Raw genomic sequence first — 23,687 nt, forward strand, 5'->3', positions numbered from 1 at the left:
GGACTAGGACATTGCATGTGATGTAGACGGAATTTTGAGAGAGACGACCGATGTAGACTGATTTGTTTTGTCTCAGTGAAATTGCTATTTTGTGTTTTGACTTGGAAAAATACACTTGTGTTTGTTTTGATGTGTGTAAATAAACACCAATACTTGAAGTTTGGATCCCTGTATGTTTACAGAACTAAGACAAAGTATGACCTCAAACTGACATAGTCTACCTTGTGCACAGAGAAAGCAAAAGCCAGATGTGTTTTTTATTTAGACCATCAGTGTGTAGTTGGCACATTGTGGGCTTACTATTGTGATGGCTTGTGTTTACTGTTTGATACGAAAACATAATTTTTACGAAGGTGTGAAGAGTTAAGCAAGGTGTGTTAGCTTTTGCAAGAAAACTACACTGTTTTGCTGATTGGGTGAGAGGTTTTGCCATTTGTGTGTAGAGTTTTGCAAAAAAAGCCATAGTTACAAAAAATGTGCTTAAGCAATCAGAAAAAACTGTAAGCTTTTTTTAAGTTGGCAAAAGTTTGAACTAGCCAACTAGCTCCGCTGGTGGGAAAACACATGGGTGTTTTGTAACGCTATCTTATTGCGTGCAGAGGGAATTTGAAAGACAACCGATCATCCTGCCCCTCAAGCACTGCGAATGGTGAGTCCCCAGACCCTACATTTTGTCTGTCTGGCTCGTCAGGCTACAGATAGAGGCAAACATCTTGACAATACAGCTCCAGAGGCGATTGCTCTAAGACTACAGGGGAAGCTCAGCCTCCTCTAAAATATCACGGAAAATCGCATCAAATAACACTATTACATTAGCTTCTAGCCTACTATTCCAACTAGAACATGCTGAAAAAATGTTCAACTTCATGGCTAGTTTGTTCAGCAATAAGGTTTTGCCGGTCATTTATCGTGATTTCGCACCCGTAATACATTGCTGTAACAACACGATCTACATGCAATTTGCATTTGCTACATGCAAAAAACCCATAGACGCTCGGCTTCACTGGCTTTCAATGGCACTACAGAGTGGGCTGATCTCAGTGCAGAAAAGCTACACGTTTATTGGACAAGCGCCACAAAATCGTCATTTCCAGGGAAGCCCGGCGTCTCTGGGAGTGAATGGGACAGTGGGATGGCCCGGACGCCGAGCTTCTGTATGATGATTGGAGGAACCGTTATAGAGGCTGGACTCTTTTTGATTGACAGCATATGTCGCGATCTGACAGGAAGTGGTTCAAGTTCAAGGCAGGGATGCGTTAACGTTAGTGTTGGCAGGTGAAGCCGAGAGACAAGGCAAGTTACAGCTCAAATTCTCATAATTTGGGAGCAATACAGTCGGTTTCTATTTGTCTTTGTAAATAGCATACTGTAAATAAAACCGTAATGTGGAGTTACAGAGTTTGTGACTTGCTTTTGTTCCAGTTGTGTATTTAGGCTAAATTAGGTAGCAGGCTACATGCCATGTCTGCCATGCCAACTCTATAGCCTACTGTTTGGGATACTTTTTGCCCTCAAAGAACAATATAGCACCTTAATAATATTAATTTAATAATTTACCATTTTTTATCAGAGCTTCCCCTGTTCTAAAGAGCAGCAATCGCCACTGCTTCTGACGTATTTTAAGATTGACCTAATGAGGTTGACTCTAGCTGTGAAATGTAACTGGGGAACTCACCTGTATCATTGCAGAAGGATTCACAGTTACACCTATCTTGTTGTTCAACTGCAGAGCAAGCAAACAAAACAAACAAACAAATAAACAAACAAACAAAACTACATCTCTGAATTACAGACAGGGGTCAGTGAAAGGATACAGCATGGATAAGTGACAGATATAGATAATGGCATAGACCAGTTGGTGTGATATAGAGACCAGTTGGTGTGATATGGATAATGGCATAGACCAGTTGGTGTGATATGGATAATGACATAGACCAGTTGGCATGGAGACCAGTTGGTGTGATATGGAGACCAGTTGGTGTGATATGGATAATGACATATAGACCAGTTGGTGTGAGGTTGCATATGTAGCTGCACAAACACTACACAAACATATTTCAAATACACTGTACAGTAAGCCCACTGAAGGACTAAAATGGAGGATATTTCACAGAGTAGAAATGTGCTGCAGGGTGTTTCATGCTGAGATGGGAGCTGATGGTCAGTCATACTCACTTGGGCAGGAGTCTTGCTCAGGGTCAGAGGAGGTGGCAGGGACGTACTCAGAGTCCATGACAGAGCTGAGGGGAACAAATATGTTTACATGTTTAGAATTAATTATATGAATAATAAATAGAATACATTTCTGATTTCAAATGTGATGTCCACCAAAGACTTTATGTGTAAGTGTTCACAGGGACTCTTCAACAGTTCACTCATTTATTATGATTAATAAGATTAAACAAGCATACGATGAGCATAGAATATTCTAAATAGCAAACACTCTGGGAAGCCATTATTGGATAGATTTAAATCATTCTCAGATGTGCACACAATCATAGCAGTTCCCCATACGACACATAACCAAAACCAATGTACAGAGAGTACACACCATGTGACGTTGACAGCCTGGGTAGAGGTGCACATGCCAGCATAGGGCTCAGGGTAGGTGCACCTCACAAACTCTCCTCCAGAGGGCAGCATATCTTCATCAACACAGAGGCCTTTACCTACAACGCAATGGATCCAAAACTGAATTTACTCCTACCCACCTTGATTCACCTGTTTGGGACCAGGCGTCTGATTCACAAATCACTACATCTTCCTAATGGATAGATTGAATTTTACTTTATGAATCAGCAACCAGGTCTCTCATATTTATATAGCTACATAACTATAGGAGGTTTCTAAAAGTTATTTTCTGGACACTAAAACTTGCCATTTTGATTTTTCTGCTGGTAAAAAGACCGAACTAACTGGTCACTTACCAACTCTCTCCACATTGCCGTGGATGGTAGCCTGGATGCCCTCGTTATTGGCTGCGTCCTGTAGCTGCTGCTTCAGACCACATGGGCCCACAGGCTCACTGAGCCCCAGCTGCACAGTGCAGTTAGTCTTCCTAAACAAAAGGGGGCAGCAGAGATTGGGCCATGAGATATGACGGGTCATATTTAATCAATTTTAGACATACACATTACAGTAAGTTCCTCATGCTACAGGTGGGGGATTTTCTACAGTGACCGACCAAGACTAAGTCTGTTTCCCATTACACAGCATGACAGGAGATTCAACTACAATGCATAGTTGGCTTGTGGCAGTCGCAAATGTGCCGCTTGTACGCTGTTGGATTCGTAAAGGTTCACCTTCATGGCACAATATGCGCTACCAGTGGCCTGAATATCTAACCAAAGAACCCAAAATAGAGAGAACAAAAGAAAAGCAAAACATCATCAATAGAGCAGCATTCACGATCATTTCACTAGGATTATCAGGATTATCTAACAGGCACCAGATTTTAATCATTTGTTCTCAACTCAAAGTTACAATAAAGCAATGTAAATCATAGGCTGTTAGAAGACTTACGTTATATTGGTCTTGTCTGTACAGTTTATTTCTGTGGTCTGGAAGATTAAGAATGGATTGTTTAGCTTGTTCTGAAGGAAGCAATATTAACAGCACACAGTGCCTTGATGAGTGTGGGATCGCGCTTACCTCAACATGGCTGACTGACTTATGAAGCTGACAAAACAACAGGGAGCGAGAAGAGGAGAAACAAGTTCAGTAGACATATTTACACAGAGCCCATTAAACACAAGACAAACATCTATTTTTCCAAGTTCTTTTATGTTCATGCTTTTGACTTTGATGTTTATTTTGCTTTTATTACCAATGAATCAAAGCAGTAAAATGTTTTTTTTGGAAAGAGATAATTGCCAGTTTTGTAGCATAGTGTCATTCGTAAACCAGTCTGACCCCACATGACATCTTTTGCATGACATGGGACAGACTCAATAGTCAGTGACATACCCAGGCTTTAAGATCTGCTTCCGTCTTTGCTTGTCCCTGCACAGTTACACTGATCATCATCCAGTAATGGGATGCTATTAGGAAACAAAACTCAGGACAGTCATGTCATCTGTCATACTGACCACTGGACTAAAATGTAGCTCCCGAATGAAGTGGACAGACTATTCCGTGCCATGAAAGACTTACTTGTGTTTGAACAGAACTGAGAGAAGTTGCACTGCATCACAACCTGTCCTGATGAACAGAGATTGTGTAGATTACAGAACATGCTGCACAGAGGTCTTACAGTCCTGATATACATTTAAACAGTCCTATAATAGTCCTGATATACATTTAAACAGTCCTATAAAAGTCCTGATATACATTTAAACAGTCCTATAATAGTCCTGATATACATTATTGTGTGCCAGTAACAGCTAGTGTGCTCTGCACAGCCATACTGTGGGAAGCAAAGCAGTCAATTATCCCGTTTTTTGACACAAACCATCATGGCACTGACCTCTATCAGGAGTGGTCCATGGCACTTACCTCTATCAGGAGTTGTCCACTGAGCTGCCGTGCTGTGATTGGCCAGCTGTGTCCTGGTCGTGGGTGTGACAGCTGAGTTTGTTCGAGATGAACTGGACGTGCCAGCCAGTAGAGCAGTCATTGTTGTGATCTGTGTGGGCTTGGATGTGGCCATTACAGGAGGGTAAGTGGACACTGAGGGGCTTTGGGTGCTCTCTGTAGGCTTGGATGTGGGGTCTGTGACGAGCCTGGTTGTGGATGCCATAGTTGTTGCTTTCTCAGGGTCAAAGGTCATCGTGGGAGAGGAGGTTGATGTTGAGGAGGGTGGAAGTGTTGATGGATGGGTTTGCTGAGACGAGGTTGATGTGCTTCCTGGACCCACGGGAGGTTGTTGTGTTCCTTGGCCGGTGGTGGGTGGCAGCGTTGTTTTTTCCCATACCGAGGTCGCTGCCACAGTACTTGCTGTGATCGCTTTGGCAGTTGGCGCCACAGTAGATATAGCTCTGGCATTGGTTGTTAGTGTGGTCTGGGGAGGTGGTGTAGTTCCTGTGGGTGTGGTTAAGGGTGGAGATGTGGTTGTTGACACATAGGAAGTGCTGGCCGGAAGCACTGAAATCAGAATCAGAATCAGATTCGGAATCAAAAAAGGGTTTATTATCATGCAGGTTACATAGGGGACCATGACTAAGCCAACTTATACAAAAGTCCTAAATGTAACAACAGCATATAATTACATAAACATAACACATACATAAACATAAACACATCAAATTATATTAAACATGTGGCACTAAATGCAGATTTCAGAATAAGGAGAATTTCCACATCATGGCATTTTTTGTTTGTTTTTGATATACCTCTAAAAATGATGTAAAGATTAACTGTGAAATCAATCAGCACTTCTTAACAAGAGCTTTAGCTTCTGCTTGAACTGAACTACTATAAAGCAATACTGTTTTAATTCCCTTTAGCATAAATCACCCTCAATCATCTTCAAAATGGGACATTAAAGTAGTTTGAAATATCTTTAATTGTATCTATCCTAAACGGCATGTATTTGAATTCATATAATCTTTTTTTACTGTTTTAATGGTGTTTTGAGATTCCCTGTGAATGTAAAATGTATTTATTCTTCTTCTTCTTCTTCTTCTTCTTCTTATTATTATTATTATTATTAACCTACTTAATTATTTTACTCTATAGCTCACGGTGTAGAATGCTTCTCCTGGTACAGCTGCCATAAGAGTATTAAATAAATCTTGAACTTGAACTTGAACTCGAAGTTTAACAGCCCTGTGGCCACCAGCATCTCTGACCTGTCGGCTGGGTGGGGGTCAGCTTGCTGGAGAGGAGGGAGACCAAGGTGCTGAGGAGCTGGCCTGGGGCTGAGAAGGGCGGAGCAGAGCGAGCACCAGGAAGAAGCAGTGTGCGCGTTAATGCTTAGAAGTGTGTATCGTAACACCCCCAATTATCACCACTTTTGTTCAGAAATTCTAAAACAACAATGTTTTTTAACACTTCAAAATAACATTTACTAAATGAACCTTACATTTTTCAGTAGCCATAGGTGTGTAGATTTGAACAAAATCTGGTTTGGTTCTTAACGGGAGCATTTACTGCCTGAAATATCCGATTTTGTTTACCACGCTCGGAGTTATAGTGCTGGCCTGATGGGTCGCCTATTTACACCGTTTCAACGGCACATGGACGGTTAGACCGAGAATTCTCGTTGTGAAATTAAAATTCCACTGGAGCTCCAAGCGGTTGTGTACACGCAGCCTTACAACACTGTTTACAGCTCTTCGAGTCACGGTAAAATGTCATTTTTGGTACATAGCTAATTTAGATACAGCTATGGTGTGGGTGGTTGCGTTTCTATAGGAGTCCGCTGTCTTGGTTTGTATAGAAATGGATATTAAGTGACACATACACGCAAGTGGGTGTTCCCGACGGTAGCTATGCAAATGACTTGAAGTAAAACCATAATGTGATTGGTTAGTGCCGTCCGTAGATTGGCTTGATTGGCCGGTGCCGTCTGTCGGTGCAGCAACAGCTGAACTCCTCAACGCGAGCGGCGGGAGAAACGCGACGCGACGGACCCACAATTCAGTTCGGCAACGGATCACGTGAGCCCATGTAAAGTGAATGGGATGCGTCTCCAGCAACGCGAAGCACGCAGCTGTGTGTGGGAGCCGATAGGTGCTCAAGGGCACTTCAGCCGTTCCTACTGGTCGGGGTTCGTACCGGCAACCCTCCGGTTACAAGACCGAAGCGCCAACCAGTAGGCCACGGCTGCCCCATGAAGGCTCAAACACACTCAGCAGGTGGTACTGTAGCCTACTGGATTGGTAAGCAGGTTATCCTATTTTTTTTTACATTTCAATATTTTGTTGCATTATGCATAATTAATTGTTGTTAATATTCTGTTTTTTTTATATGTTCGCTGTCAAATAAGTAAGTTAAAAACAATGGTGGCTTAAAAGGGCCGTCAGGGATTTTGCGCAATTTCAAGCTCATAACATTTTGTGTCACATTCAGCAATCATCTCTTCACGACCGCTAGCTGCCCTTCCCATGAGTCTGCAGGCCAGGCTCTGAAAAAAACAAGAAACAAAGGGGGTAGCCTGTTCTCCAAACAAAAACAAAACCCTGCGTGTAACTTCTCTGGGAATACTGGAGGTAGGGGTGAGACACCTCTCTGGGAATACTGAAGGTAGGGGTGAGACACCTCTCTGGGAATACTGGAGGTAGGAGTGAGACACCTCTCTGGGAATACTGGAGGTAGGGGTGAGACACCTCTCTGGGAATACTGGAGGTAGGAGTGAGACACCTCTCTGGGAATACTGGAGGTAGGGGTGAGACACCTCTCTGGGAATACTGGAGGTAGGAGTGAGACACCTCTCTGGGGTACATTTTATTTTTTGCACAAAAGCGTCTGCTAATAAATCTAAATATGAACATAAGCACAAACAAATGTGACTTCCTGCGCATTCCCTGACTGCACCTTTAACAGGTTAGGGGTCAAGTTCAGTCAAGTTGTTAAACAATTACTGAACATTCCCTTTAATAAAAATTCAACCCTTAACCTTAACCTTAACCATAACCATAAATCGTGGTTAACAGTGTCAACAGATAGATGTTATTAGTTTGTGGTTTGTTGAACAGTCTGTGGGCGGATTATCCAAGTAAAGTGTGACCTGTTTTTTCTTATATTTTTTTTTCTTTTTTTTAGGGCTGTCAATCGATTAAAAAAAAAATCTAATTAATGACATACTCTGTGATTAATTAATCTAAATTAATCGCATATATAATATTTGCTGTGAAAGTATTTTAAATATTTAAATTCAAATGAATAATTGAATAATCAGCATTAGTGACATTAAAGTTCAAAAACTCTTTTATTATTATTTTAATAATGGCCATAATAATCTATGATATGACCTAAGTTTTTTTTTCATATACAAGGTATTTCAGGCCACAGATATAACCTAGGGGACACAATGAAAATAAATTAACACTCCCCTCAATGTCAACACTATTTCTTTGCATTGATGTGCGACTTCAGAGTTGATGAACTCCGGTGATATGCAAATTCCTTGCTGCAGACATTGCAGAGGACTTTATTTTAATCAACACCATCAGGCCATTTTTTAAAAGTAAATGTTCCAATCAATGATCTAGGCAGCACATTTACTCTCTCCTTCTTTTTACAGTCTAATGGTTACTGACTACAACGGCTCGGGGTCAAAGGTCATACGGAATCGATTAATCTGCGTTATTTTTTTTAATCAGTTATTTTTTCTCAAATTAATTAATCGAAATGAATCAGTTATTTTGACAGCCCTACTTTTTTTCTTTTCTTATATATATATATATATATATGTTTGCTGCCAAATACCTTAAATGTAGACCATCTGGGGATGGGGGTCCCTTTATAAGAGCCCACTGAGTAAGAGAGTAGTATGAGGTGAGGAGTGAGAAAAGGGCTTTTGCTCAGAGTGGCAGGCTGCACTTACCAGCTGTGGAGACAATTAATTCTCTGCCGCCTGGAGAGCCTGTAGCTGGAATAGAATGAGGAAGTATATGAGAGAACGCATTTGAGAATATTCAAGTGACAACAATCATTTGTTTTCGCTGTGCTGCTGTGGCACCAGCGGGTCTCTTGATGTAGAGTGCTAACTTTAATTTTGCCACGCACATTCCTTCATGTTGTGTGAACAGTATACTGTATGTTAGTTATTAGTATGTTGCCTGTTTGCTTTCCGGATCAGTACAGTGTGTATGTTTGTGTCTAATCATCCCCACACTGTAATTGGCTCATTCACTCCCTCACTCTCCACCTCAAGCTGGTGTGTGGTGAGCGTTCTGGCGCTTAATGGCTGCCGTGCATCACCCAGGTGGGTGCTACACATTGCTGGTGGTTAGTGAGGTCCCCCTTTCCATGTGAAGCGCTTTGAGTGTTGAGAAAAGCGCTATATAAATGTAATATGTTGTTGTCGTTGTTGTCCTTGTTGTTGTTGTTGTTGTTGTTGTTGTTGGGTCAGCAGCGGACAGACAGTGCTCACAGCCCCACACTCACCCACCATCAGCAGAGGATACTCACTAGCACAACGTCCTGCACACCACACCCACCATCAGCAGAGGATACTCACTAGCACAATTGGGGTTATGGACATTACTCTGGCCATTACTGTTGCATCCATTTGATGAACTGCCTATGAAATCAGTGCGATGCGGAGGAGGAGGACAGCATGAATCTACACACCCAAATCACACCCAAATCAATTCTAGCAATATAAGGATAGAAAAAGGCATGCTCGTTTGAAAAAGATGTGGTCTCTTTCGAACTTTAATGGGAAATAAAACCCACCCTTAAAGTATAAGCATACACTTTTCATAACAGCAATACTGAGAGGCAGACATAATGTATGCACCAACTCCCAAAGCTGGCCTTGCAGAGAAATCACAGTTAAGCAGGGGGGAGGCCAGTTCCAGGTACCGCGATCTGAGAAGAGCTCAAGGGCGATGAGATGTCTGTATTTATCACTGATATTGAACACAATTCATTTATATCTTCTCCCATAAAGACTGCACTATCAAAGACTGCTTATATTGCAGATCAAAACAAATGTGCTAACAAGTTGATGTGATATGGCATGAAATGAAATGGCAAATGAAATGTTCATTTCAATTATATTTTTTTCAATTATATTTGTTTTGCTGAACAAAAAAAGTTTGCACACTCCATGGTACTCTTTTGTTGAGTTTATTTTCTCATTATCTGGCACAAACTCCACAGCTCCTCCTCTCTTTGTCAAACTGATGTGACATTTTTTTGGTTGATTCTTTTTGTGTGTGTGTGTGTGTGTGTGTGTGTGCATGTGCGTGCATTTGTATGGTGCTGTTGTGACCCTCAGGATGAATAAAGTATTCATACTCTGATAAAGGCCATGTGGCCGCAAAGTTGCATGTCTGGTTGGTTTTGGCCAAAACTAGACAGGTGAAGTTGAAGTAGAGTTTATCCACCTCCTAAAAGAAATTGTATTATCCATATTCACAATATGTACACTTATCAACACTTTAGGAATAATTTAATACCACTGATATTGTTATAAACATTGGACAATAACCTCCACCATCATCAAACATGCCTTTTAAAAATCTGATACCTCTGAGTCCTTACCATGTCACAGAATCCATAGTTTACCCACCTCTTATTTTACCACTTCACCCCTGTTCATAAAGTATTAGAAATACATTCATAAAGTGTTATAAACCATTTATAAAGCTCCATAATTATTGACATTTAGATATATAACTATGTGTGCCAATAACTATGAGGATTTATGATTGGTTTATAACCCTTTGTAAATGTATTTATAATGCTTTGTTCATAGCACGTCAAGCAAAGACTGGGAAAGCACATCTCCAAATAGCATTACACAATAATTACACAAATAGCATTACACAATAATTACACAAATAGCATTACACAATAATTACACAAATAGCATTACACAAGTTTGTTAGCCCAGAGGGCCAGAGCACAGGCAGAGGGGTGTCTCTTGATTTGAATGCTATCTTCATGTCTTTGACACACACGTTGAGAAGCATTGATAAATCAAGACTTCAGAGGAACAGGTAAGGACACACCACCACCACCAGAAAACGTACCACTTGAACTGTCATCACTGCTCCGTTTCCTCCTGGTCTTGCCTGAGAGATCAATGCGACAGTGAGAAGACAGCATGCAGCTACACACCCAAAGCCAAAGTCATGCACATTTGAAAAAGATTTGGTCTTTTTCAAACTGAAGGAGAATAAAAGGCCATCCTTTTCTAAGGTTTTCTACAGAACAGAAATACTGAGAAGTATAATACATGCACTATAGCACCCCCCCCCCCCCCCCCGTTCATGGTCAGTTACTGTTCTTACTGATGTAGCCCTGGTAGGAGAGGTTTTAACTGATGTGTGTTCAATAATGAGGATATAAATATAAATAAACATAAACAAACTTACATCAACTTTTGGAAAACAGAGTAAATTAAATCTTTTACATAAACTCTTTTCATGATAAAACAAAACTCACAAAGACAAGCATGTTTTCTTTTAACACCAGGGGGGGAGGGAAGTCCTCTGTAACTTTCCAAAGAAGCTTTACTTAAAAGCAGTGTGCATGGCAGACAGCGACACTTCCTCACCAGCACATTTGAATGGGACTATGTGGGGACTAAGTGTTGACTGCGTGTGTGTTTGGAGCAGGTTGGCCGTTCCAGGTCAACAGGCTACAGTCATTTCCTGTTTATTAGCTGCCTTGTGTATAAGCCACAGGACAATGTTTTATGCAAGTTAAAAGAAACTAAACCATATTAATACCATATTAACTGCCCCCGTGTGTTACTTTCTTTCAGAAAATGTGCGTAAACAATTGAGAAAAACTGTAACCTCATAGCTGAAGAAATTTTGCAAAATCAATGTATAAGCCGCGGCTAACAGTTGGTAAATTACGGTACCTCTACCTCTAAATGAAGTTAAGTAAATGTCCCTTTGGTGAGCAATAAAGTACTGTCTGTGTGTCTGTCTGTCTGTCTGTGTGTTTGTGTGTCTGTCTGTCTGTCTGTCTGTCTGTCTAAGTCATGTCACATGCTGATTCATCTTACCACAATACAGCTGGTCATCCCGGACTTGGGCCCTGGGGTGAGTGACGGCCCACATCCGCGACTCCCATCCGGCCACTGAGCCGTCCTCGCAGGCCTGGTGCTGCTCCACGTCCTCCCACATGCGGAACAGGTAGAGCTCCACCTTCCCCCGGGAGTCGGCGGCGGACCCAGGTTGGGCATCCCACGGCCGGCAGCCCAGCGTCAGCTCCCCGTTGGGGGGGATGAGTCGGGCGATGACGGTGCGCTGGTGCTGTGCGTCGCTCCTGCCGTCCACCTCGAGGCTGAAGGTGTTGCGGAGCGAGTCGCGGCGCAGGCAGAGGCGGTGCCAGGCGTGGGGCTCCAGGCGCACGGGGAAGCGGTGGCGGACGCCCAGGAGCCAGGCGTGCAGCGAGCCCGCGTCGCCCTCCAGTGCCAGGTCGTAGCGCGGCGCGCGGGGGGAGCTGTAGGAGAACGCCAGCCAGGGGCCCGGCGAGACCACGCGCACGTCCACGCACACCGTCACCTGGAAGAGCAGAGGGATGCGCTCGCGGTCCCGGAAGGTCCAGTAGTCTTGGCAGTCGCCCAGAACAGCCTTGGAGTCATACATGAAGTACCCATGAGCTAGGAAGTGTGGGTAAGAATAGCCAGGGCAGAAACAACACAGTGAGTATGTGACCCAACACTGTGACTTTGTGACCCAACACAGTGAGTATGTGAAATAACACAGTGAGTTTGTGACCCAACACAGTGAAACAGCACAGTGAGTATGTGACCCAACACAGTGAGTATGTGACCCAACACAGTGAGTATGTGACCCAACACAGTGAAACAGCACAGTGAGTATGTGACCCAACACTGTGACTTTGTGACCCAACACAGTGAGTATGTGAGACACACATGCATGATATCTGTCACACTTCCTTCATACTTCTTGTAGAACCAGGTCCCATCGTTAATTGGCAGCTTAACTTGGAACTTCAAAGCAAATAATTGATTTACAGGCAGCTGTTTCTATTCTTAGAAGTCATAGCCACTGCGTCAGTCAGTTCAACCACTTGCCACCAGCAGGCGCTGTGCGTACCATCACTCAACAACGAGAGAAAATTTCCCTTGTGTGTGTGTATATTCACACCATATTGGCCTACCATACCTTTCCAACTATGCACAGTATCCCATTAGTTGCATGCCATCAGGCTATTTACAATTTTCTATTAAGTAAAGTTAGTGAACACTTATCAAAATTAACGCGCACACATGTTTGAGTAGGAGAGAATACGCACGCAGGCACGCATAGGCTACTTGTTTTCTTGTTACATTGTTGCATGTGGATGTTGTTATGCTATGTATGCACGAACCTAAAGGAAAAATACTGTTTTTTTTGGGGGTGATTGGTGCGCGTACCAGCGCCCCTGGCGTGTGTGTGTGTGTGTGTGTGTGGGAGAATCTAGAGTATCAACAGTCCAAGAAGAATATACAGGGGATTGTTAGTGCTGATCTTCTGATGATGAAATGGATGATGAAATGGTGTGTGTGTGTGTGTGTATGTTTGTGGGGGGTAATAGGGTATGAGGGGTAGGGGGGTTTACCTGTGTGTGTGAGGAGGGGGTATGTTGCGTGTTTGAGTGGGGGGGGGGGCGGGGGTGATGTAATCTGTGTGTGTTTGGGTATGGTGTAATGGTGTGTGATAGTGTGTGTGTGTGTTGGGGGGGGGGGGGTATAATGGTGTGTGTTTGGGTGGGGGGGTAGTGTAAATGTGTGTGTGTGTGTTTGTGGGAGGGGGGGTAATGTTGTGTGTAGAGGATGGTGGTGTACCTGTGTGTGTGAGGAGGGGGTATGTTGTGTGTTTGAGTGGGGGGGGGGGGGGTGATGTAATGGTGTGTGTGTTTGGGTATGGTGTAATGGTGTGTGATAGTGTGTGTGTGTGTTGGGGGGGGGGGTATAATGGTGTGTGTTTGGGTGTGGGGGTAGTGTAAATGTGTGTGTGTGTGTGTGTGTGTGTGTGTGGGAGGCGGGGTAATGTTGTGTGTGGAGGATGGTGGTGTACCTGTGTGTGTGGGGGGAGGGGGTATGTTGTGTGTTTGTGTGTGTGTGGGGGGTGGGGTTGGTGTGTGCATGTGTGGAGAGGAGGTATGGTGTAATGGTGCGTGAGTGTGTGTGTGTGGGGTGTAATGGTGTGAGTGAGGGGGCATATGGTTCCATAAAGAACCATGGCTTTGTGTTGAACCTTAAGGTGGGGATCACATCAGCCAGCGGCAAGCGGCAGGTTTCCTATTGTTCTCTATGGTTCGGCAGCGGAATGGTGGCAACTCTGGCGTAACGCTAGCGTTGAACAAGCTGAGCGTTCAACTTGGTTCAACTTTCAAAGCGCAACACGCGTGTATTCAATTGACAAACCGTTTGTGTTGCTTAGGAACGAGATAAAACTTTATTTATATAATTATATTTATTTACTGTATATAATTATGGTCTGAGCGTTGCGTTACGTTTGCCGCTGCCGCTTTCCACTGGCTGATGTGATCCCCGCCTAACATCAAGTGAAAAGTTCTTTCACATTGGAAATGGTTCTTCAGAAAGACTATTTTCATACCTGTTTGCATTTTCCTAAATGGTTCTTCACAGAACTATCGCATTTGGTTCTTTAAAGCACTACAAAAGGTTCCTCTATGGCATCGCTCTTAGGAACCATTTATATTTTAGAGTGTTTAGAGTGTTTCTCCTCTGATTCATATGCAATGCCTGGCCCAGCCCTATACGCCTCTGTCAGTACTTGCGTCAGTGCTGCTCAGTTTAAAAACAGGATAGCCTGCATTGAGGCTGGCTAAGGCCTTTTATTCTACAGATCTGATTGACATGTCGAGCAACAACAAAAGGTTATCTTAACCACAGCTCTCAAGACAGGAATGTAATGTGTAAAAGTGGTGTGTGCCATAGCTTGCTGTCACTGTTAGCAAACACAGTAAGCCCTTAACACAGTAAGCCCTTAATGTACTTCATGGGTACTTTCTCTATCTCTATTTGGGACACAGTATGTGGAGAGAGATTCACTGAAAGTGAGGATTATGTGATCATGGAAGGTAATGATGATGGTAGCATAATAATAGTATCTTCTTTCACTTTGTTCCTATTATATATTTGTATCAATGCAAATTCAGCTTTTCATATTAAAAACAAACAAGCACCAACTCACACACGCAGACACAGAATTGCTCTCATGTGGTCACTTTTAATTCTGCTTTGAATATGCACACACACACACACACACACACACACACACACACGCACACACACACACACACACAGAAGATTAGACTAGACTAGAGATATACAGAGCCCTGAACAGAACTACTGCATAGCGCCATATTTAAATAACATCAAAGACAGAAAAAAACATAGCAACACTGACAAAATACAAAATCAGTGACCATAGCCTACACATAGAAACAGACAAACAAACATGGGTGCCTAGACATATGAGGAACTGCAGTTTCTGTATAAATAATGTAGAAAACTTAGTTGTATTAAATATGCACTTATAGGGGGCACATTTTTGATGAATTCAAAACACATATAAAATAATTTCAAAATCTATCTCCACAAATGAAAACATGTATACTATTGGGAGAGGAAGCAAACTGCTGCCTAGCTGCAGATTATATCTTGACTTGCCATTACATAAGAGAAAATATGTAACTTTTATATATTGATATATTGATAGATCTATCCTCTTTGTGTGCATGTAAATACTTTGTTTGATAATTCAGCTAACTTAAATTGATTCATGTAGAGCAGCGGTTCCCAAACTTTTCCCCCCGCGTACCACCGCCTACATTCCGACTCGGCTCGCGTACCCCCACCATCCGACACATAAACACATAAAAACGTAACGCATTCTATAATACCCCCCCGCGTTGACAATATTTGTCCGTTTCCCGGTTTTAGGTGTGTGCATTTGGTCAGTTAAAAAGTTACATCCACATACAATATCTTATAATAGGCCTACAACAACGCCTGACAAGGATGTATTCGTTTGGACAACATACAGTATATACAGCCTAGAAAGGCTAAACTTAGGCTACCTTTAGTTTGTTAAATGTAAAGCCTAGCTTAATGTTACCTTTCTTGCCCATCTGAAATAACTCCTAGCTTTGCTCCTTCCCTCCTTTCTGTTTTTGTTGTTTTCAAAAACCTGTTATATCCGCGAAACTTCCCCCCCACGGACCACGGACCATCCAACGCATTCAAAAGTAACGCATTCTATTAGCTATTCCAGGCGTCATGTTTAATAAGCTGCCCTTTTTTTGATGAACACATACAGAGTTTATAAATGATATCCTTTAATTGCATGTTTCCATATCATTATGACCTGATTCGAAATTGTGTATTTATTCATGAATTAATCACAAAAGATTTAAAATGTTAATTTTACACCTGTCCGCCATAGCCCTTTTCATCTCGCGTACCCCCTAGAAGCAGCTCGCGTACCACCGGGGGTACGCGTACCACAGTTTGGGAATCCCTGATGTAGAGGATAGTTTTGATACCGTTGGCCCTAGCATTAACTCCTGCCTATCTACTGGCACCATTCCTCTGCTTAAAAATCCTAACCTGGATACTAAGTGTCTAAAAAACTATCACCCCATTTATCTCTAAAGTGATGGAAAATGTTGTCTCTTCACAACTGCACAAGGGCGTAGGTTTGGTCTCAGCTTTGGTGGGGACACATTCCCAACTCCTGTTGTTACGATACCAACATTATTGTTGTTTCAATACCAATACTAAGTGAACAATCTCGATTTCGATACTTTTGATTTGGTTTGTGTGATTTGTGAGATCATTCACATCATTGGCAATCATAGAATTTGATTGACCCTCCACACACACACACACACGCACACGCACACACACACACACACACACACACACATATACACACACACATAGTAAGTGATGGTTGTAATAGGTTTCTATTTCATATTTTGGAATTCATATAAACTTTATATTGTTAATTATTTATATTTTTTATGATCTGCATAATTACTAATAGATAAACATATTTTCAAAGCAATTTGAATACATCACATTGATATTTAATTTATTAGGCTACACTTGTCTTTAATATAATTTGTCAAAGACAAAAAAATGAAATCAAACAAGTCAAAGAAGATCTTTCTGGGATGAGATCATAGAAGAGATATCTGGTGTTGCAATGTTCATTTCTATGAGTATAGAAATGCACCATTGTAAGGCCTGACTCGCTGCGGCATTCGGGACAGCAACAGACACGCCCACTCCAGTCTTGCACGGCCTCCCCAGAGTTTTGACACCTGTGACTGATATCCAATTAGTAGACTTGCCCTATAAAAGGACTTTGTATCTGTTGCCTCGATGTGAGGTATTGTTTGTATGAACTCTACTAAGCCGTGTTTGTAGTACTTCATTGAGAGTTACCTGTTTAGCCTTTTTCCAGTTTAGACCTTGCCCGGCTGTTTTGACCAAGCTTTTTGGATTACGATTTGGATTGTTCGCCCTGTCTTTGGATTTCCCTGTGTACTGACCTTGGCTTGCTTTCGGCTACTCTTTGGATTGTGGACTTGTACCTTCGCTAAGTAAACAGAACCAAACTGCACTTGAGTCTGAGACTTTATTTATCATCACAACCATAGTTTATCTTTTATTTATTTGCATTGTGCAGGCTACATTCACAAATACATTAGCCTACAAAAAACGAATATAGGAACAGGAAAAAGTCTCGGATCCATAGTTTATTGCGACTGGAAGATTGGCAGCCCAATTAACACTCAGTGATGGTGACTTCTATTCTGTGCTATAGACTGTCCTTGTGGCACACCCTTATTCAACATGACTCCTAACTTTGGTTGAAAGATTACAGAAGCTAGGTTTAGCTGTGACAATATCCTGGGTAGGCCTAAATATCCTAACAGCTAATGTTATTTTACACAGTAAAATCCGCATTTGAAAGCCTGGTCACCAGTTGCCAGTTTGTATGGCTAGTTATTTTGTATACTTAGACTCTGCTGCATAATGAAAAAGATTTGTTTGTATGTCCCCTTTCTTCTTCTTGGGTGGCATAGCTGATCTACAAACCACAAAAAGTGGCAAACATGTACATGCTAAAGGGCAAAGGGTATATCAAAATGTTTTACTTTGGCCTTTTATGGGGTAGCCTATGTAGCCTATTGGCAGACAGCCCTGGTAACTTACCGTTGTCGTTGACACACCGGCTCGCTTGACTGGCAGTGCAAAGTAGCCTGTGCTTTGACACTCTCCGTGCGTGTAGCGTGCATGTCAGATACCCCTTCCCCCTCCCCCTCGGTTTTTCAGCCAATCAAATGACGACCTTTCTTGTACTGTCGTGCTGGCTGTCGGAATGATCAGCAGCACAAATAAGCTCGCAAAAATATTGGTGGGGACAATTTTGTCATCTTAAGATTTTGATTAGGACTAGTCCTTAGCGTCCCACCCTAAATCTACGCCCATGCAACTGCAACCTTTTTTAGACTTAAATGAATTTATTGGAACCTTTTCAGTCAGGTTTCAAAGCTCGTCATAGCACCGAAACAGCTTTGCTAAAGGTGACAAATTATCTGTTACTCACACTAGACACAGGTGACAGTGCCATCCTGGTTTTATTGGACCTTAGTGCTGCCTTTGATACTGTGGACCATAACACTCTTCTGACCCGCCTTGAACAGTTGGTTGGCATCAAAGGTACAGCCCTTCAGTGGTTCAGCTCTTAATTGAAGCATAGGACTCTCTCAGTCAGTTCTTCTCATCCACTGCTCCTGTTTCCTATGGTGTGCCCCAAGGGTCTATCCTTGGACCACTCCTCTTCTGTCTGTATATGCTCCCACTAGGTACCATTATCAGGAAACACAACATCTTATTTCACCTCTATGCAGACGACTTACATCTCTATCTCCCACTGAAGTCTAGGGACTCTCTACAGCCTCTCCTGGACTGTCTGGAGGATATTAAAGGCTGGATGGCAAATAACTTCCTCCAGTTAAACAGCGACAAAACAGAAGTTATGATTTTTGGCCCTCCCAAATCAAGACACACACTTGTCAGTAACTCTTTATACCTAGGCTTCCCCCAGTCCCTACTAAATCGACTTCAGGTGGTCCAAAGTGCAGCTGCTAGATTGCTGACAGGTACTAAGGTATTGCTCCAGTCCTGACTTCCTTGCATTGGCTCCCTGTTAATTTTAGAGTCCAGTTCAATGTACTTTTGATTGTTTTTAAAGCTCTTAATGGGCAAGCCCCTAGTTACATCACTGACCTCCTCCATCTCCATCAAGCCCCCAGGTATCTCAGATCAAATAACAAAGCTCTCCTCCATGTGCATCGGTCAAGGCTCAAACAAAAAGATGACCGAGCCTTTGCAGTTGCAGCGCCACGGCTGTGGAACCAATTGCCCCTGGACATTAAACATGCTCCTTCCATCTGTGTTTTTAAGTCTAGGCTCAAAAGCCACCTTTTTACCTTATCCTGCCCAGCTCCCTAACTCTCTGTCTGTTGCCCTGTCTGTAACATCTCTTGTTGGCATTGTTTATCTGTGTCTGTCTGCTTTTTCTGCTTTATTTCTTTTTTGTTTCTTTATTTTATTCTGTACAGCACTCTGTACAGCATAAATGTGCTCTATAAATGCATTTTACTTACTTACTTACTATGTATCTGTATATGTAGACATATAATATGAGTTTGCGTAAGTTAATTATTTTTTCTATTTTCTTTTCTACAGTATAGCACTATTGATGAAACTGTTACTGTCTCTTTAGTAGCATTAACATGTATCCTTTTATCTTATTTTTCCTTTCATTATTTAATTTTATATTTATACCAATATTAATGTAAAGTTGATTATTAACATGTTATACCTGTAGCTTTGGCAAGAATTACTTTATTTATTCATGCCAATAAAGCACCATTTGATTTGATTTGATTTGATTTGATTTGATTGGATTTGACAGACAGACAGACAGACACATCCTTGAGGGGCCAGGGCCAGTAAGTCCACTTGGCTGGCCAAGGCACCCATCCTGTCATCTTGGCTAATTAATCCCCTGATTAAAGGCGAGAGAATGTCACGCCGCTTCATAACCACCAGACCGAATCCTGAGCTCCACCAGGCATCAAAAGGGCCAGGGCTTTCACCGCACCAAAAAAAAAAAAACCCACCGCTGCCCTTTCCTTCCTAAACGGATAAACCCCCCCCCCACAGTCACATTCCCCAACGAGGCCTTTGGCACCCGCCCAGAAGCTCCTGAAGTCTCTCCAATGAGATGGACAGGGATGGATAGCCATACACTTCAGTTAGGAATGGAATTGAATTTCATAGATTTCACCCAGTGCTAAACCGCATAGTCCTCATAGGCCCATATTCAGTGTCTTTGCAGGTTAATGTTTACGGAACGAGATCATGGAGTTGTGCTTCTCCTAATCGTGTCCAGAAGATGACTGGCTTGATACTATAAGCGATAGGGAAGACGTGGAAATCCAGCTAAGCAGAAATGGCTTCCTCCAGCTAAGCAGAAATTATAGATAGATAGATAGATAGATACTTTATTGATCCCCAGGGGAAATTCAAGGTCACAGTAGCATACAGACAACACACACACATTCACTAACAGCAGAAAGTAATTAAAAGTATTTAATATAAAAAACACAACTAAGCAATAAGGACAGTAGAAGATAAATATATACTAAATACTACTGTCTTTGTAAAGACAGGCTTGCTTTACTGTCTCTGTCTATTTGTCTGTCTGTTTATTTGTGTATGTCTTGGTAAAATAAAAATAAATAAAAATGACTTGACTTGACTAAATATACTAAAATACAAATTATACTAAATAACACAATTCTAAAAAAAACAGTATCCACATAGTGGGTGATTAATCAAACAATGCGCTTGCAATGACTAAGGCAGAGACTGAGCCTGTGATTCTCTGTGCATAAGGTAAGGTAAGGTGCTCTGTGTGAATGAGTGTCATGGTGATGGTGCAAATGAGTAAGTCAAACAGTGCAACAGTGCAAGAATAAAGTCTATATATCTATATATATATATAACTATAATAAGGAAGGTATAAGTGTGGTCACAGTTCGGCTGTGGCATGGAGGGAGGGGTTGTGCATATGTGCTAATATAGCACGCAAACAGTAAGGCAGAAGACAGTGGTATGGTAGTCTACATCATGTTTATATTGAAAAGACTTCCACAGCTGAAGAAGAACATTTGTCAAATTCATTCTGTTGTGTTCTTTAAAAAACTTTAAAGGCATTGTTAAGAGTTTTTTCACCTTAACATAAAATTTCCAAAATCATTTTGATGGCGCATAACCTCATGACATGACGAACGTCACTTCTGCCATTGTCTGAGTGGCCCTCTTTAGCCGACCTAGCAACACTGTCCCCCCCTCCGAAATCAAAATGGAAAAGAGCTGCTATGCTACAGGAATTCGGAGATCTCTTTCTACAGACTGCTGTCGGTGCATTCCCTCTATATTATATCAGAGTTATGTTCATACCTTATAGCTAAAGACGCATATTTAGTCTGTTTATCATTGCACTTCTCACCTGTAGGGGGACCCAGAGAGCAAATCTGCTTTAGTGCTCCTTTAACTTACAGTAGATGCACAGAATCTGTCATCTTAATTCTATACATCAAACACTAGACTACACATACTGTTCTAGTCCATGTTAAATATGTACAAATACACAAATAGTCTTACATACTAGTACAAAGCATTAGCTATGTATGTAAATACATCTCCAGGAATTCAGCATTCAGTATGTAAAGTATCTCACTGTGAATACAGTATACATTGTATGTAGACTATAGATAGGGGTGGCAACTCTTAATCATTATGCATGAGACTCAGGCTTATCTGTTTTGTCTTACACTACGAGAACAAAGCTGCATGTTGCACTGAAAATACTCACTCTTTGTCAATGTCATAGCTAGGGGTGTAAATATTAATCGATTCGTATCGATGCATCGATTATGCAGCAGGCGATTCAATGCATCGATTCGTCCGCAAGAGTATCGATTAATGTGTTTATTTTGCCGCCTGTTTGTTTGCCTATCTATTTTCAGCATCAGCTCCGACCTTTCTTTTTCTGTCTATGGCTCCGATGTAAGCGCACTACCTAGTCCTAAGCTGCGGGTGTTTTTTTTTTTTATATGCAAAGACATGAGGCTGTATAACGAAGGCTTTAGATACCTGCTCCTACATTCCGAACTTTTGTGCATTTATTTGAAACTTCATAGATATCATGTAAAAATATTGAGTATTGAATCGTATCGAATCGTATCGTGGGGAATTCTGAAGTATCGAAAATAATCGAATCATTGGCTTAAGAAATCGATATTGTATCAAATCGTCATGAAGACTCTGATTTACACCCCTAGTCATAGCAAGCCAGCCTTGAACGTTCTCTGTATCATACAGTACCATATCAATTCAGTCTTTTAGTTAGTGTGTGTGTGTGTGTGTGTGTGTGTGTGAGCATGTTAGTGTATGTGTGTGTTGTGAGTGACTGTTGTTTATGTAGGCCTACTTATTTTTACTTTGTCTGTCTCTATTATGTTCACTGTATGCTGCTGCCTTGGTCAGGGCTCACTTGTAAATGAGATACCTATCTCAATGTGATTTTCTTGCCTTGGCCAGGGCTCACTTGTAAATGAGATACTGTACCTATCTCAATGTGATTTTCTTGCCTGGTTAAATAAAGGTATAATAATAAAAAAAAATCTTGTGTTGCCTTTCCTGCCTCTCTTCCCGTTCCTTCCCTGCTTCCCCTAACAACTCATCTCTCATTGTTCACAGTTTATTACCAAATTTGTCCAGTCAGGAGTAAGTCTACTGGAGAGTCTGTTGGACACTAAGAGGTAACCATGGGAACAGGTAAGACCCAAGAACATTCAAACTGTTCTGAAAGAATGTTTTTCTTATGGGCCTTCGTCCTTGTCTGACTCTGTGGTTATATAAACATTCTCCGGTGTATTACAGAAACAGACAGACAGACGTACACTTCAAGTCATCTCAGCTGAAAAGTTATGCTTTTCACAGTGGAATTCATTTTCTTGCCCTGTGCTAGAAAAATGTGAAGCAATTCTTTACCTTGAAGTACCGAAGAATGAATCATCCAGAGCAGGAAGAGACGAGTGAGAAGAGAGGTTTGCTCTGAGCGATGGGCGAGAGGTAGTCCACAGTACCAGGCTGCATCCTTCTGTACGAGACAGAGACCCAAGAAGTTCAAATCAATTGAATTGAGTCCAATGATTCATTAAGACATTCTGTAAAAAGCAAGGAGGGAGCAGCAGACAAAATGATATATATGTGCAAATGCCAGTGGGGAGTGGTGAGGATATTGCCATGTAACGATCCTTTTCAAAACAAGATGCAGAAAACAAAACCTTGTTCTGTCCACACCACATGTGAAAACTGTACAAGCACAGCTCATCTCTACCAGGGCAGAAAAGTGAATGACGGCATTACTAAAACCTAGAGATGCACAACAAAATACAACTAGAAATGCAATTCCAAGGAATTACCAGTGCATGAAAATGCTAAAGTTGTGATGTAAAATATCATGTATAGTTAAAACAGATAATACAGAGATGGTTACTATGGTGATGCTAGGATAGACATGGTGGTTGCATAGCTTAATAAAAGTTGATAGTTTAAAAGTAGACTGTTTAAAAGTTGAATGTAGATAGTTTAAAAGTTGTTGATAGACAGTAGATAGTTTAAAAGTTGTTGATAGACAGCTAGTTTAATAGATAGTTTAATGATAGTTTAAAAGTAGACCGTTTAAAAGTTGAAGTTGAAGTTTAAAAGTTGTTGACAGACTGGAAGTTGAATGAATGTTGATATTCAAATAGTTTAATGGCTGTGTATAGGTAGATATTTGACTATAACTGAAAGTTGGAATGGCTCTAATGTTTGCTAGCAGTTATGCTAAGATTTTTAACTATGCTAACCATGCTACTTAGCTAATGTTTTATAGCAGTGCTAGCAATGCTAACCTGCTAACCATGTTACTTAGCTAACGTTT

The 23,687-nt window shown here is 41.6% G+C and overlaps 1 protein-coding gene across 2 annotated transcripts in view; it reads right to left on the reverse strand.

The window, feature by feature from the left end:
- adgrg2a (adhesion G protein-coupled receptor G2a) overlaps positions 1-23,687 on the reverse strand; it is a 58,383-nt gene that overhangs the window by 17,273 nt on the left and 17,423 nt on the right. Inside the window, exons 2-15 of one of the 2 annotated variants that reach the window (XM_076290055.1) lie at positions 22,751-22,859; positions 11,633-12,232; positions 10,647-10,688; positions 8,489-8,533; positions 5,790-5,858; positions 4,495-5,082; positions 4,153-4,200; positions 3,967-4,040; positions 3,652-3,678; positions 3,523-3,560; positions 2,928-3,058; positions 2,552-2,669; positions 2,176-2,240; positions 1,676-1,723 (exon numbers count right to left, since the gene is read on the reverse strand). In XM_076290055.1, the coding sequence (XP_076146170.1) occupies positions 1,676-1,723; positions 2,176-2,240; positions 2,552-2,669; positions 2,928-3,058; positions 3,523-3,560; positions 3,652-3,678; positions 3,967-4,040; positions 4,153-4,200; positions 4,495-5,082; positions 5,790-5,858; positions 8,489-8,533; positions 10,647-10,688; positions 11,633-12,232; positions 22,751-22,859 (2,002 nt within the window). The remainder of the gene's footprint in view (positions 1-1,675; positions 1,724-2,175; positions 2,241-2,551; positions 2,670-2,927; positions 3,059-3,522; positions 3,561-3,651; positions 3,679-3,966; positions 4,041-4,152; positions 4,201-4,494; positions 5,083-5,789; positions 5,859-8,488; positions 8,534-10,646; positions 10,689-11,632; positions 12,233-22,750; positions 22,860-23,687) is intronic. The other variant, XM_076290057.1, reaches the window with a different exon arrangement.

This window comes from Alosa pseudoharengus, unplaced genomic scaffold (genome assembly GCF_046254945.1).
Source record: "Alosa pseudoharengus isolate Yale_2024_CS ecotype anadromous, Long Island Sound unplaced genomic scaffold, YU_APseudo_1.1 YU_APseudo_1.1_scf_18, whole genome shotgun sequence".
Taxonomy (NCBI): Eukaryota; Metazoa; Chordata; class Actinopteri; order Clupeiformes; family Clupeidae; genus Alosa; species Alosa pseudoharengus.